This window comes from Neolamprologus multifasciatus, chromosome 6, assembly GCF_963576455.1.
Source record: "Neolamprologus multifasciatus chromosome 6, fNeoMul1.2, whole genome shotgun sequence".
In the NCBI taxonomy this organism is placed as follows: domain Eukaryota; kingdom Metazoa; phylum Chordata; class Actinopteri; order Cichliformes; family Cichlidae; genus Neolamprologus; species Neolamprologus multifasciatus.
Genome location: NC_140444.1, coordinates 14,290,493 through 14,307,494, shown reverse-complemented (window position 1 = coordinate 14,307,494; position 17,002 = coordinate 14,290,493). Strand labels below are relative to the sequence as shown.

The 17,002-nt window shown below is 39.9% G+C and overlaps 1 protein-coding gene and 1 pseudogene across 1 annotated transcript; one reads left to right on the top strand and one right to left on the bottom strand.

The window, feature by feature from the left end:
* The first annotated feature begins 2,750 nt into the window (after nt 1-2,750).
* On the top strand, nt 2,751-7,425 carry LOC146516641 (uncharacterized). Its single transcript, XM_085161611.1, has 5 exons — nt 2,751-3,176; nt 3,256-3,735; nt 4,622-4,758; nt 4,886-4,986; nt 5,141-7,425. The coding sequence occupies exons 2-5, from the start codon at nt 3,282-3,284 to the stop codon at nt 5,280-5,282; spliced, it is 834 nt and encodes a 277-aa protein (XP_085017737.1). The 5' UTR covers nt 2,751-3,176; nt 3,256-3,281; the 3' UTR covers nt 5,283-7,425.
* A 2,333-nt stretch (nt 7,426-9,758) lies between these two features.
* Nucleotides 9,759-15,867, bottom strand: LOC146516640 (E3 ubiquitin-protein ligase TRIM21-like; annotated as a pseudogene).
* Nucleotides 15,868-17,002: the final 1,135 nt, after the last annotated feature.

Sequence of the window (17,002 nt, the reverse complement as noted above, 5' to 3'; positions counted from 1 at the left end):
CAACTTTGGAAAGACTGATATGCTGGTCAGTTGGAAGAAGTTGTGTGTTCCCAGCGGGATAGGAGGGACTAACATGAAGTTAAAACAGTGAAAGAGGAGTCAAGATGGCAGTTTTTGAAGGTTTATTTCCTGTTAGTTTTAAAGTTTTGGTCCAGACTGACATTTTGGACTTTCATTTTGGATAACAGTCCAAAACAAAAGTCTAAGAGAGGCACTCAAGCTCTGGAAACAGTTCGTAAACCTTTCAGGAGGGCGACGGCACAGGAGTTCATGGCCCAACAGTTCAGGTGGCCGACCACGTGGAAAGTGACGGCAACTCAACAGTTCAGGAGGACGTCTGCGGAGCCAGCAGTGGTGACAGAGGAGATCTGGAGGTTGTCTGCGTGAAAAACGGCAGCGACACAGATCAAGAGGCTGCCCACGATGGCGATGATGTCCAGCCAGTGGCCTGGAAAGTGGCCGGCGATGTTGAGGTGCTGGACGTGGACGGATGGCAGCAGGACCAGACGGCGGCGTGGCAGCTGCAGGAGCAGGTGGTGGTGCAGCAGCCGACTGAGTAAAAGCTGCTGATGGCAGAACAGGTAACTTGGACCCCCCAGCTGACAAGACAGGATGCTGGACGGGCAGGGACCCCCCAGTTCCACTCTGAATGAGTTAGTTCAGGTACATGAAAAATGCTCATAATATCATTGTCCATGGAAACATTGCCTAGCAGTTCATAATCAAGGCCATTAACACTGGAGCTGGTTGCAGGATTAAGGTTCATAGATTCAGTCTCAATTAGCACATTATTTGGTTCCACATCCCACAAGGAAAAATCAGTAGTACCAAACTCAGTGACTGGGCTCGCAGGCGGTTGCTGGGCATAAGCTGTCTCACCTGAAGAACAGATACAGGTGAAGGACAAAGCTGAGCCTCAGTTGGCCTGGGTTCAAAAACAGAGGTAGTCATGTAGTCAGAGGTAGTATGAGCAACACCAAATAATTGTGAAGAGGAATAAGACAGTCTGAGGAAGGCGTCTTTGGTGGCTTAATGACTGCACCTCTGCTAATGGGATTACTGATGGCTGCCCCACCAACAGTTATTTTGTTACTGTGTTTTGACAGGAGTATTCTCAGTCTTAGATATTTCATAATCGCGAACATTCTTTTCATAACATGAAGTTTTATTTGATATTCTTTTCACTTACATTGTATTGTATGTATTGTTAAATAAGTTAAAGCAATTTGTTTTGTTGTTCATGCTAAAGGATATTTCACCTTGCAGTCTGAGGGTGCCTGTGATCAGACTATTGATCTGCTGTGCTGTGTTCCGTGTACGCCTTGCCTGCTAGCATCTTGCACTCTGCTGTTATGTGCTGGATTGTCTCAGAGGCATCTTTACACAGCCTGCACCTGGGGTCTTGCCTGGTGTGATAGACCCCAGCCTCTATGGATCTTGTACTCAGAGCTTGTTCTTGTGCTGCCATGATTAGTGCCTCTGTGCTGTTTTTCAATGCAGCTTTGTCCAGCCACTGGTAGGATTTCTGGATATCAGCCACCTCCTCTATCTGCCGGTGGTACATACCGTGCAGGGGCCTGTCCTTCCATGATGGTTCCTCGCCTTCCTCCACTTTCTTGGGTTTCTGCTGCCTGAGGTATTCACTGAGCACTCGGTCAGTTGGGGCCATCTTCGTGATGTATTCGTGGATGTTCGTTGTCTCATCCTGGACTGTGGTGCTGACACTCACCAGTGCCCGGCCCCCTTCCTTCTGCTTAGCGTACAGCCTCAGGGTGCTGGACTTGGGGTGAAACCCTCCATGCATGGTAAGGAGCTTTCTGTCAGTGGCTTCTATCTCCTCCTTTGGCCAGCCTATTACCCAAGCAGGGTACCTGATCACGGGCAGGGCGTAGGTGTTGATGGCCTACCGTTGATCTTGTTCTTACCGTTCAGCTTACTCCTCAGGACTTGCCTGACTCTCTGCAGGTACTTGGTGGTTGCAGCTTTCCTGGCGGCCTCTTCATGGTTCCATTCGCCTGCGGGATCCCCAGGTACTTGTAACTGTCCTCTATGTCTGCAATGTTGCCTTCTGGTAGTTTGATCCCCTCTGTTCTGGCTACCTTCCCTCTCTTTGTTATCATCCGACTACACTTCTCCAACCCGAACGACATTCCGATGTCATTGCTGTATATCCTGGTGGTGTGGATCAGTGAATTGATGTCTCGTTTACTCTTGTCAAACAGCTTGATGTCATCCATGTACAGGAGGTGGCTGACAACTGCTCCATTCCGTAGTCGGTATCCGTAGCCAGTCTTGTTAATGATCTCACTGAGGGGGTTCAGGCCTATGCAGAAAAGCAGTGGGGACAGAGCATCTCCTTGGTAGATCCCGCACTTGATGGTGACTTGTGCTATGGGCTTGAGGTTGGCTAATTGGCAGGTAATAAACAAAAACAAGTAAACATATTAGATTTAGATACTACATTGATATGTGATGATGAATTATTTTGCAGAAATAAAACAAAAAGTAAAACTAATACCGGGTAGATGTAGGGTCCGGTTTGCTGCAAAGTTACTGTAGTTTTGGATATTTTGTTTTTAATTTTAAAGATTTATATTTTAAGGTTTTTTTTTTTTATCTGTATTTGATTGTGCTGAAATGACTAGTTGACAGGTGACCCTTGGCCCATAATTTTGATTAAATTGTAATTTTTGTTTTTAATTCAGGACAGGCTCAAACACATTCAGCGTGTGTTTATTTCAGTTCAGTTTTAATAATTTAATAAACCAAAAAACTTTGGTTTTTATTAGTTTCAGTGTTAGTTTTAATTTATACTGTGGTGTGTGGTTGTCGGATTCTAAGTTCAAAAGAGAAAATAATACAATAAAATACTGTGCGACAATCACAGTGTTTGTGTCACAGCCATAATCACACAGAAACAAGTTTGCTTCTTTGTGGTCAGATGTTGATTTCAAGAGCAGAAGTTCACATATTACTTTGTAGAGAAAACAGTATTTTATGTTACGATAAACTATATGAGGATATAAATATTCTTCACCTTTAGCATTGTAACAAATATAAACTTCTACCTGCAGAGTCTGAATTTGTAAAGAAGAGTTACTGCAGAGCTGCTGTGATTCTTCTGGGTCTGCTGTGTCTTTTCCTCCTGATTGGATTCATAACTGTGGTTTTTCTCTGTGAGTACAAGAAATATGTAATTAGCATGCTAAAAACCTCACAGGCAATGTTTTTATTTGATATTGGCATGTCCTACAGTCACCCAAGGCAAATCTCCTGGTGAAATGGACACAGTGTTGCTACACAGGCTTTACAACAACTTGACCAGCGAGAGAAACCAATTACTGACCAGTTACAACAAGCTGACAACCGAACGAGAACAGTTACTGACCAGTTACAACAACTTGAAAACTGAAAAGGACCAATTGCTGACCAGTTACAACAACGTGACAATCGAACGAGAAAAGTTACTGACCAGTTACAACAACTTGAAAACTGAAAAGGACCAATTGCTGACCAGTTACAACAACCTGACAACCGAACGAGAACAGTTACTGACCAGTTACAACAACTTGAAAACTGAAAAGGACCAATTGCTGACCAGTTACAACAACTTAAAAACTGAAAAGGACCAATTGCTGACCAGTTACAACAACAAAGTTAAAGAGAGAGACCAGCTCCAGACAAGATTTGACGACATGACCAAAAATAGAGACAATCTTCAGAGAAAACTTCAAGGTAATTATTTGTTTCCATTTTATCTCGTACAGAAATGTTTGCCTCTACATTTGAAGTTAACACTCAAGTACATGACGGTGTTGTTGTTGTTTTTTTTCTCATTTAATGCATTATTGAATCACAGCGTTAACGATACTGGGTAAGACTTGAAAAGTGAAATTCAGTGTCCCTTCCACCATATTAACATCTGGACAGTTCCATACTATTAAAAAAGAAAGCCTCAGTAAAACCTAGAATTAAATGTAAATTAAGCTTAATGTGAATATATGAATATTTCATACGTTCTAAGTCTATTTAGATATAGTTCATACTGGTGCTTTAATCCATGTAGACAAGAAAAAAAGATTCTCTTTTATTTTTATCTTCAACTTCAACCAGTATATCTCAGCTGTTTTTTTATTTCCATATTTAGTTGTGAAAGACACCTAACCAATGACAGAAATTTTAATACTGCAGTTTCAGTTCACAGTGTGTGTTATGTTAGAAATTACTAAAGCACCATGAAGCCTTCTAACTGAGAAGTGGACTTTGGACAAAACCTCGAGTTTCTCCTTATTTTCAGTGGTCAGTAACAGTTGCTGACTCAAGCAAAATCCTTAGATAAAATATATATTTCCCACACACTCCTTCTGAATGCACAAAAATGATGCATTTCTTCTCATGTTCTTTTAAAACACAAAACCAAAATAAAACTTTTTTATTTGATGTAAAACTAGACATATTGTGCAACAATGGGACAGTGTTTTTTTTCTTTCATATGTTAAAGCTTTGTGAATTTGTACAACTGACACTTGTGTAACAAATATGTGATGCTAATTATGAGATATTAGCCTTAAAGATAAGATCCTAACAAAGCCCAAAGTATTATTCTGTTTTTCTTAAACAGATTGCCGAGAAAACTGGGTGGCCTTAAGTGATAGTTTGTACCAAGTGTCTTCGGAGAAGAAATCCTGGGAAGAAAGCAGACAAGACTGTCTTCAAAAAGGTGCATACCTGATGATTATCAACAGCCGAGAGGAACAGGTGTGTGTGTGTGTGCAAACATAAATTAATGTACTATGTTCAGAATAAAACACTGAATGAAATCAGAGAATGCACTGACACATCACTTTAAGTTCTGTATATTTACACTTACTTGTCTTTCAACTAGAATTTTGTGAACCAGTTCAAGAAGTATTTGTGGATTGGACTGACTGACTCAGAGACAGACGGAAGATGGAAATGGGTGGATGGGACTCGCATGACCACAAGGTTGAAATAAAAATTAAATTCCTCTCTTGTCCATAAAGTCTTCTTATATCATCAAGTACATTAACTAACTTAATTTAGTTCATATCTTGTTACTAAAAATAAAAGACTGACTGATCTGTTGAGTTTAACTCTTATAATTTTATCTGTATTTCAGCTACTGGAATAGTGGGGAACCAAATGGTGACAGAACGGAAAATTGTGGACAGATAAAGGTTTATGACTCGCAAAACAGCTGGAATGATGAAACATGTTCCAATAAACACTTCTGGATATGTGAGAAGAGAGTTTCTCCATAACTTAACATCCATGCCCAACAAATAGTGCAGAAAACAGAGCCATGACATCAACTCCTGAAATGAAGCTGAACAGAAAACAGTGGCCACTTAGGCTGAGTCCACACATACACGGGTATTTTTGAAAACACAGCTTTTTCTATGCGTTTGGGCCTTTTGTCCACTGAAAACTGAGATTTTTGAAAACTCCTGCCAGGGTGGAGATTTTCGAAAAACTCAGTTTTTGCGTTTACATGTGGACGAGCAAAATGGAGATCTAGCCACGCAACGTCAAAGGTGTGCGCCTTTTTTAACGTCAGATCTGCAGTTTTTACACGCTTACATATACACACGCAGTTGCTGCCCCTCCACTTGGAAAGACAGAGGCGTCAGAGTGAACTTTGGACGTGGCTTTTACATTCAACACAGACACTCTCACAACCTAAGTGTAATATTAAGGAATAATTCCACCTCACTGTCTGTCCACACATAGGACTCATTTCTGCTTCTATGCGCCATCTTTGTTTACGCTTTCCCTCTCAGGTGTCTAGACTTCTGATTGGCCAACATTTCGACACAGCATTATATCATAGAGCTATTTTACAAAAATGCACGTGTGGAAGATGATTTTTTTTTTTAAACGAAAACGGAAAATCTCCACTTACAAAAATACCCGTGTACGTGTGGACATAGTCTTAGATGGAAACAAGTTTAAAGGGTTTTTGCTTTGCTTTCTAAATCAAGAATGTCTTTTGTCACTATATCCAGGATCTTTAATCAGCCAGCGATCTGCTTTGGTGTGACTGGTCATGACAATTTTAAGACGTGTTAGTGCTCAACAACCCCATGCTCAAAAATTCTCATCTTATAGAAAAATATTCTGTTATCATAAACTTTCCATCTGTATTTACAATTTAATCATTAAAATGTTGACAATTTGGACTTGTTTTACTCCACCTGACTCATTTATTGAGGAAAGACTGAAGATTTGGGAAAAAATCCTCTCAGTGTGCTGTGCAAAAATGCAAAACCCAACCCAAGTTTTTGCTCTCATGTATGCATTTCTAATATTGTTCATCCTAGTCCTAATAAATAAAGCAGACATGATATCTAATTTAATGCAGTGGTCAAAATAGAGTATTAAACATCCCAGGAAAGGCCTTTGATAAAAAAAAAACAAAAAAAAAACAAAAGTCCCAGTTCATACTATTAAAGAAGAAAATTTCAGGAAAACCTCAGAATTACATGTAAACTGAGAATAATGTGAGTGAAAATATTAATTTCCCATACATGAGTTAAAACTGAAGTAGATCTGAACATCTCATCTGTTCTGTATTTCCATGTTTAGCTGGAGAACACAAAACTGAGTTCAGGAATGTTAATAAAGAGGGAAGTGGACCTTCGAGAAAAGCTCACTTCTCTCTAACTTGACCTCCAGCTTTTTCTGAATTTTCAAAACCTGTGGTTTTCAGCCACAGCGGCTATTGTACTGGATTCTTCTGTAACCTCCTGGATAGGGTTCTCTATTTGTGGGAAATGTCTCTCACCGCAGTTTGAGGGTGTCCCGAAGCCTTTGAAATTGCTTTGTAGCCCTTTTCCAGACTGACAGGGATCAATGACTTTGTTTCTCATCTGTTCTTGAGTTTCTTTAGATTGTGGCATGACACAGTTCATACTAGTACTTTAACCTGAATAGACAAGAAACAACCTTTTGAGGTTTAACTGACTTCTCAGCTACAACTGAGATAATTCATGATGTCTCAGCTTTTCTTTAATTCTATATTTAGGATAAATGCAGAAATGTTAATACAGCAGTTTCAGTTCACGGTGGGTTATGCTAGAAATGACTGATCCTTCCAAGTAATAAGTGGACAAAAGTTCACAAAAGTTATTGTAATGCAAGCTCAATTTAATTATTCGGTAAACTGCAGTTTTGTGGGGCAATCATGGTAACCAGTTTGACCGAGAAATGCAGCTCAGATTTTGGGAAGTACCCCTCATATTTCTTTAAAACTAGAAAGAGGTCACTAATCAGCAAATGTAGCGAAACTAAAGCATGATTAAAAAACTGCAAAGCTAATAAAAATGTGTTGCACTCACAGCTGTCCCAGTGGGTGGTGAGTTCATTGCACTTTTGCACCAAGAGAAAATGTCTCTCCTGTTTGTTTATTTATTTGACTCAACAATATGTCAGATATTTTTCCACTTTTACAATTGTGGCTTTACCTGAAAGCTTTTTCAGTGGGAGTGGGATAGCAAAGTGGCTTTAGCCAAATTTGCCATCCACCCTTGGCAAATTTGCACCCTGCCCATTGTGATATAACCCTTTAATGTTCACCCAAAAAGCATTTGTTCAACTTCTCTCCTTTGAGTACTGAGAAAGAAGATGACCATCCAGTGAACTAATACTTGCTCCTGTTATGCATCACAGTTATTAAAGCAGTGGAATCTGATATTGAAACTACGATATCTGCTCATGATGTTTGCCAGGAAGAAAAAAATGCATGATTTTAGATTCAAAACCTGAGACTTATAGTTTTGGTTTATTAATTTACATAAAAAAATAATTAAATGTGTTCTTTTTCTGCCTTAAAAAGTGTGGGGGAGTTAAAAAATGAAAAATGCTGGATAGTTTTTGTTTCTTACAGTATGAAGGTTAAAACTGTCGTACAAACAACAAACAAATCCTCTGATTTTGAAAAGGTCCAGTGGCAACCTCAAATTTGACTACTTTTACAGGGAGCGGCACAATGCTGTTCAAGTAACTTGCCTAAAAACTTTAATTTGTCACAATTTAGCTTTTGAACCAATGAATAAGTGTAAAATAGAAAGGTATTCTAAGAGCATGTTCAAATGGTTGTCTCCTAGTTTTTCATGACAGTGACAGTAAATATCTGCTGTACCACTTTATTTTTATAAAGCCTTACTCTACTCTCAGATTTATTAGTTTTATATTCTACTGTCTAAAGCAAAAGAACATTTACTGTTACAATAACAGTAAATGTATGAAGAGATAAATGTGTTTAAATTTTTTGGAATTTGGATATTTTTGACAAATATTGATTCTACCTCCAAATTCAAAATTAGTAAAGAATCAATTAATTCTTTTTTAAAAGCTTTCTGAGTTGTGTTGGGTTCTGCTCAGAGGAATGCAGCTTTCTCCAAAAGGTTTGAGCTGCACTTTATTAAAAGTGTTTATATTTGAGCTGCTCGTTTGTTAGAATAGCAATCAGTTTTAATTTCTAATTCATTTTGTTGTTTTTCAATTGTAATGGTAGTCATCACTGAACAAGAAAAAAATAATCCACCCTGTCTAAACGAAAGTCAAAACCTGGGTGTTAAAGAAGTGATGTAATGAGTCGCCATCTTGTGGTGGGTTTGATTTGTGATTAGATGTTTAATGTCAGGAAGATGGGTGCATGATCACTATGAGGCGATTGTTGCATTTAGTTAATTGCTGTGAGATAAAATTACTGAGGAAAAGTTCTGAAGGAAAGAGGAGAAGTAAGTGTCTTCTCTGGAAGAGGAATTTCTCACCTTTTCCATAATTAATGTTTTTTTTATTATGTTTGCAAATATTATGTCTCCAGATTCTTGAACTACTGAATGAGTTTGAATGGTGAGCTAACGATAATTAGAGTCTCTAACTCTAGTCTAACTCTAAACTCTGCTGAATGGCACTGTGATGAAAATTATGGATGAAAGATGGGAGTTTTTGAGAATGTGGATAGTTTAATTTTTTAAAAAATAAATACCTTCTAAGAATAGAATAGAGACTTTCATTTATAAACATTGGCAATCCGCCCTGTTTACCACTAAATGGTTGAGAGAATATTTTGTCATACTTGCAGATCTTTGCTTTTTGTGGATTTGTGATGCAAACACAATTTATTTATCCTTTATGAGTGAATAACATCATCACAGGCATGACCAAAAGAAAAAAACAAGGAAAAAAACATTCTCAATTGTCAACAGTCTTTTGTCATTTTAAATTTGCCTTTTTGTGTCACGGTCCCCGTGTCTCTCTGGTTGGCTCACGCTGGCTACAGGTGTTGTTGCTGTTGTTGTTCGTTTTTGTTTTCTTTGTCTCTCCTCGGGTTAGGCTCTCGCTCTTGGCCCACGCACCTGTGTGATTGTGTCCACCTGCTGTTGATCTGGCTGATTTCCCCAGCTGCTATTTAAGGCAGTGGCACAGAGCAGCTCACCGCTGGAACGTTGAACCTCCTGAGTTCGTGCTCTCGGCATTATCAAAAGAATCCCCTGTATGTATTTTGCTGTGGAACTAACGTTAACTTCTGTGTGTAGATATCCCTCTTCTGGACCAAACCACGGGACCTGCCCGGGTGTGGCAGTGTGTGTGGAGTTTTGGAGTGAGTGCGGCTAAAGAGGAGTGCGTGTGTGCGGAGGAGCTGTGGCGGTGACTGTGTGGAAGAGGAAGCGTGTGCGTGGATTCCCCCCCCCCCCCCCCCCTTTCTCTCCCTGGATCCCTGAACCCCCCTCCCAACTCACTGTACATATATATAGCACTGAGGTGATCCCTGTTGTAAATAAATCTCCTTTTGTTCTCTAAGAAAGAACTGTCTGCGCGTGAGTCCGTCCAGTAGCCATGACATTTTGTATTTGATTTTTCTACATTTATTTGAAATATATCAGTTCAGGAGCGAATGTTCAGAATTTAGACTTCAAATGCAGGAAATTTTATTAAAGCAATTTAGCGAGAGCAACGCAAAACCAAAAGCAAATAGTAAAAATCACAAAACCGTAATCAGCCTACTTCAGCTATACTGAGCTAGTTAACCTTCTCTGAGCTAATGCTGATTTTGTTCTTGTCTTTTTGTGAGGAGAGGTTTGAGAAAGGATGAGCATGTATGGATCCAAAGATGCACTTATCCCAGTGTTCCTAGTTCCTAGTTGATGATAGGGTGTACCCCGCCTCTCGCCCTATGACAGCTGGGATAGGCTCCAGCGCCCCCCGCGACCCTGAAAAGGATAAGCGGAAGCAAATGGATGGATGGATGGATAAACGTATTCTTCTATTTATCTTTTAATAAAGAACAAAAATGTTTTGTAATTAGAAAAAAAATTAAAAGACTATTTTGCCTCAGTCAAAATCAGCATCACTCAGACTTTAAGCTCAATTTAAGATGAATATGACATAAAAACACAAAGAAATCAATCAGAATCAGAGAAGAAAAGAAAAGAAAAGAAGACCAAATCAATCAGTGTCACCAACGAATGTGTTCTTAACACAGACTGCTACATATAAAATATTTTTTCTACTCAATGTGATTAATGGGAGTGATGAGGAGAGGTGCAGAGTTTTTGCCATTGTCATTATTACAGGGATTGAAGTATGAGTAGAGTTTCTCAGTGAAGGAGCAGCCAGTAAAGGAGTAGATAAGAGCTGCTGCATCTATGTCATAAAAGGAAACCACACCCTCCTCGTAATCTACAAACACTCCCACCTTCTCAGGACCAGACGGACGACAGAGACAGACATCATGATCATCGAGAGCTTTGTACTCATCCATCCTCGGGACTAAGAGTCATTATTTTCTTCCTGTCGATCGACTCTCTGGCCACTCCCAATTCCTAGTCAGTCTTTCTTTTAACTTGAGCCTCATAGTAAAATCTGCCTGAAGAGAAACTCTGCTTTCCTAAAACACAAACACAGTAAGAAAATCTCTCCGGGTTGTCTGGAAGATTCTGCTTTTCATCTCCATGATTCACTTGTTTTCCATCATCAGACAAGATGAGCTCAGGATGTGCTGTATCAGGATCAAGACTCACATCCACAGCATACTGCTGGACCCTCCTCAGCTCAGCCTCAAACAGCTTCTTCATTTCTATCCTCAGTGTCTCCTCCAGCTGAGCCACAGCTCTCATCACAGTCCCCTCATATGTTGGTGGAAGGACGATGACCTCAGTCCAGTCCTTGGCAGGTGGAACAGCTTTCAGATGTGAGAAGCTTTGAATAAAGTGGAGGTGGTCTTCAGAGCATGTTAGATTCTTCACCTCAGAGCTCCTCTTCTTTAGCTCTGAGATTTCCTGTTCCAGCTCTTTGCAGAGATCTTCAGCCTGTTTCTCTGTTGTTTCCTGTTTGTCTTCTATCTCCTTTATGACCTTCTTCAGGCCTTTCTCAATAAACTCCTTCAGAACAGTGAAGATCTGAACACCTTACAGTGGGGCAAAAAAGTATTTAGTCAGCCACCGATTGTGCAAGTTCCCCCACTTAAAATGATGACAGAGGTCAGTAATTTGCACCAGAGGTACACTTCAACTGTGAGAGACAGAATGTGAAAAACAAATCCATGAATTCACATGGTAGGATTTGTAAAGAATTTATTCGTAAATCAGGGTGGAAAATAAGTATTTGGTCAATAACAAAAATACAACTCAATACTTTGTAACATAACCTTTGTTGGCAATAACAGAGGTCAAACGTTTACTATAGGTCTTTACCAGGTTTGCACACACAGTAGCTGGTATTTTGGCCCATTCCTCCATGCAGATCTTCTCAAGAGCAGTGATGTTTTGGGGCTGTCGCCGAGCAACACGGACTTTCAACTCCCGCCACAGATTTTCTATGGGGTTGAGGTCTGGAGACTGGCTAGGCCACTCCAGGACTTTCAAATGCTTCTTACGGAGCCACTCCTTTGTTGCCCGGGCGGTGTGTTTTGGATCATTGTCATGTTGGAAGACCCAGCCTCGTTTCATCTTCAAAGTTCTCACTGATGGAAGGAGGTTTTGGCTCAAAATCTTACGATACCTGGCCCTATTCATTCTGTCCTTAACACGGATCAGTCGTCCTGTCCCCTTGGCAGAAAAACAGCCCCATAGCATGATGTTTCCACCCCCATGCTTCACAGTAGGTATGGTGTTCTTGGGATGCAACTCAGTATTCTTCTTCCTCCAAACACGACGAGTTGAGTTTATACCAAAAAGTTGCTTCAGCAGCGGAACACGTCTGGCACTGCGGGATTTGATTCCCTGCCGTTGTAGTGTGTTACTGATGGTGACCTTTGTTACTTTGGTCCCAGCTCTCTGCAGGTCATTCACCAGGTCCCCCCGTGTGGTTCTGGGATCTTTGCTCACCGTTCTCATGATCATTTTGACCCCACGGGATGAGATCTTGCGTGGAGCCCCAGATCGAGGGAGATTATCAGTGGTCTTGTATGTCTTCCATTTTCTGATGATTGCTCCCACAGTTGATTTTTTCACACCAAGCTGCTTGCCTATTGTAGATTCACTCTTCCCAGTCTGGTGCAGGTCTACAGTTCTTTTCCTGGTGTCCTTCGAAAGCTCTTTGGTCTTGGCCATGGCGGAGTTTGGAGTCTGACTGGTTGAGGCTGTGGACAGGTGTCTTTTATACAGATGATGAGGTCAAACAGGTGCCATTCATACAGGTAACAAGTGGGGGACAGAAAAGCTTCTTACAGAAGACGTTACAGGTCTGTGAGAGCCAGGGATTTTCCTTGTTTGAGGTGACCAAATACTTATTTTCCACCCTGATTTACGAATAAATTCTTTACAAATCCTACCATGTGAATTCATGGATTTTTTTTTCACATTCTGTCTCTCACAGTTGAAGTGTACCTCTGGTGCAAATTACTGACCTCTGTCATCATTTTAAGTGGGGGAACTTGCACAATCGGTGGCTGACTAAATACTTTTTTGCCCCACTGTATGTTTTCTGTTTCTCTGCAGCATCTTTACTCATCTTCACTGACTCATTGATCTCCGGAATCTTCTGTTGCCTGTTCTCGATCATTTCCTGAATTTCATCATCCGTTTTCCTCAGCTCTGTCTTCTTTTCTTCAGATTCTTCTCTCAGAGGTACAAACTCACGAGTCTTGTGGTCTAAAACAGAGCAGAGCGTGCAGACACTTGTCTGATCGGTCTTACAGAACAGCTCCAGATGTTTATCGTGCTTCGTACACATCCTGCCTTCCAGGTTCTCCACAGGCTCAATCAGCTGATGTCTTTTCAGACCTTTGATTGTCAGATGAGATTCTAGGTGAGTCTCACAGTAGGAGGTCAGACACACCAGGCAGGACTTCAGGGCCCTCAGTCTGGTTCCAGTGCAGATGTCACAGGGAACTTCTCCTGGTTTGGCAGCTTGTTGCTCTGAGCTGCTCCTCCTGGCTTTCTGTTGAGTTTCATCTCTGAACTAAGCAACTACCTCAGAGAACAAAGTGTTAACCTTCAACAGAGGTCTACAGTAGAAAGCTTCTTTGCACATGGGGCACTGACAAGGAACATTTCTATCCCAGTGCCATGTGATACACTTCTTACAGAAGTTGTGTCCACATGGTGTGGTGACTGGATCAGCGAACACATCCAGACAGATGGAGCACAGAAACTGATCTTCAGATCGCAGATTACTGGCAGCAAACATATCTGCACTCTGGGAACAAAAGTCAAAGCATGATAAGTTAAAGTCTAACAATTTTCTGTGAGTGGTTTAGAACTGTCGAAGTGGGATCATGACAGCAATTTCAGATGAGGCAAAGAACTTGAAAAAATCTTCAAGGTATAACTATCGTATGTTGCATGGAGTCCAAAAATCACAGAATCACATCAAATAATTGAAGAGTAGAGTAATCCACTCAGAGGCATCACCTACACACTCACTTTACGTTTCTACATGTAGAGCTTACTCACTAAGTGCTGCTGTTCACTACAATCTCCTGACTGGAGGACTCATCCCGAGCTAGTTTTTAGGATTTTTAGAACTGTGTTATATCAATCAGGTCTAAGAAGTTAATCCCAGGACTTTATGTTTGTTTACAAGTTTAAATAAATTTCTCATGTTATCCTGCATTGTTTCAGATGAGAGTGTGACCATGTTTGGTTTCATAACCACTTCTTTAATTCTAGTCATAGTTTAGTCCATGGAAAATCATTCATCATCTCTCTTCAGCCATTTTTTCCAGTAAAATATCTTTAATATATTTATAAAGCCATGCATATTCTTTTTTTTTACTTCACACTTCCTGGTTCTTAAGTAAGTGGGGGTGAATTGGAATTTGGCACTCTTAAAGTTTCAAGATTTTTGCAGCAACTTTTAACACTCATAACTTCATATGGATACAGGAGGAGACTGAAGCATGGCATTTTCAGCATTGAAAAAATTACATTCAAATGAATTCTACACTGGTGTCATGATTTTTCTATAGCATACTTTGAGGATCAGTGTTGTGGGATATCAGGATATTAATAAATTGCACCAGTTTAATGTTGGTGACGTAGAGAAACAGAAACAAGTATCGGTACCCTGTATTTTTGATGTGTTTTCTGATAATTCACTGGAGGAAACTTAAAAAAGGGAATTCTGGCTACATTTTGAAGGCTTATATCACCATGTGGTATAGGTGGTTGCTCAGTGTTTAAGGACAACACTTTCTCAGCATCTTTTCAACAGCAAATGTTGTAAAATCCAAAATATGCGATATAATTCCAAAAAATAAAAATCAGGTCTGCTTGTCAAATGCAAACAAAACACTATGCATCACGTCTAAACTGACAGAAAAAAGTATCACTTTAAGAGAAAAATTAGCTGATTTTGAATTTGAATTCAACAACATTTCTGAGACTTAAAAAAAGAAGGAGAAATATTCATGAGAGTTAAGTTTAATTTAATATACATAATTAAAACAAACCACTGTAAAAAAAAAATGTACTCTTAAAATTTTAGCACTTACAGTATAAGTGAAATTTTGAGTTAGTGTGGCTCGTTCTGTACTCACCGGTGTTTGAGTCACTTGCTTAGAAAGAAAAGATGAACACTGTTTGATTTTGAGACAAATCTTTCAGCTGTAGTACTGCTATTACTGCTATTACTCACACTAACATTAAGTTTCATTTCAAGAATTTTACGTTTAATTTCCTATTATTTCTCCAACTCTTCCTGCAGGTGTTTGTTAAGGTTTTGGTTCCTCTTTCAGGTCCACAGATGATTATAAAGTGCTAGAAAAATGAAGGTAACACTCGATCACAGCAGTATAAGAGAAACTCAGTTAAATTCATAATCTTTCAGTCCTATTGAGGAGATACTAAGGTTGTTACACAAGAAGAGATGGGCAAGGATGAGTGTATAAACCCAGCAGTACCAAACTGTCAGAAACAGACTCTGTGAGGGTGGCATGAGGGACTAACGTCCTTTAGTGGGTCCTGTGCAGAGCCGTGCAGCTTGATTGACATTTACTTGTGAACACTAGAACCAGCAGGTTGTCCAATGGTGTGCCGGTTGTCTTCACAGATGAAAGGAGGGTCACACTGAGGACATGCAACAGAAAGTCTGGACCTTCAACATCTTCCACCATGACCAGTTTGACACTATGCTGAGGAGACAGTTCACTGGTGATCAAAGCACTGATGAGAGAGGATGCTGCAATTTGCATCAATGGAAAATAAATTTGACAGTCGTCCGCATAATAATGGAAGCAAATATTATTTTTCTGTAAAATTATTCCAAGTAGTAACAGGTACAAATAGAAAAGGACAGGTCCAAGAATAGAGCCTTGTGTAATCCCGCCAGAGGAGGGCAGCAGAGGTGTAGGTAAAGGTTCTATCAGAAAGGTGGGTCCTAAACCATTGGAGAGCTGAGCCAGTGATGCCCACCCACTGCTCCACCCTGGACACGCGGATCTCAAGGAACACAGCGTTAAAAGGCAGCTGTTCAGTCCAAAAGCACAAGTAGCACACATTCACCAGAAGCTATTGCTAAAAAATATAACATTAAAAAAGCCTTAATAAAACATACTGATTGCTTTGGTGAGTTTTTAGTCCTGGCTGGAACACTTCCAGAATTGCACATTCACCCAGGAAGGACTTCAGTTGGGTAAAGGCAATTTTTTGTAGGAGTTTAGACAAGAAAGGTAGCCTGGAGACAGCCCCTGAAACAAAACAGAATGGTAAAGGCCTGTTTTTGTCAGCAGGAATTGACCAAAAATATTTTTACAAAAGGTCAATGTACTGTTAATAATGGCAAGAATAAAAGGGCCAAGGGGAGGAAAAACCTTCTTAAGGAGTTTAGGAGGAATAACATCAAAGGGGAATCCTGATGGGTTTATACTGGAAATGAACTGTTCTAATAAGGAGAGACAGGCTCAAAGTGGTCAACAAAAGCCAAACAGGGTGTTGAGATGGATGGATCATATGAAGGCCCTAGTGCTTACAACTTTCTCCAAAAAAAGTGAAGACATTTGTCACAAACTGAACTGGAAGTTTCCAGTCCTTCATCCCTCCATATGAACAGTTTCATGAACAATAAGAACAGAATTTTTAACTTTGATTGTTTACAGTTTAAGTTAATGCTACTTGAGTTATTGTGACATGTCAGTTTGAAATGAAAGGTATAAAAGTCCAGCAGCAAATTTGATTGGTGCATTTTCTTTTCGTAAACATCACAGTGCCTAACTTTTCCTCCTTTTGTTCCTTTTCAGTAGATTTAATGATATTATTTAATATTAGGTCGAAAGGGAGAAACACTTTTGTTTTGTACTGTGTTTCATGTAGTGTGTTACCACAATACTTTTTATAGTATTAGCTTTTATATGCTCAACCTGATGAGATCACTCTTACTAACACCGCCAATGAACACCTGCTGTAAAGTTACAGCAGTGCAAACTACATCAACAGTGGAATTTGCAAGCATTCATTTCTTGATGCAGAAAATGTTGAAATTGTTCTTATGGGTCATTTCATGAGAGGTCATCAAATACTTCCATCTCGACCATCAT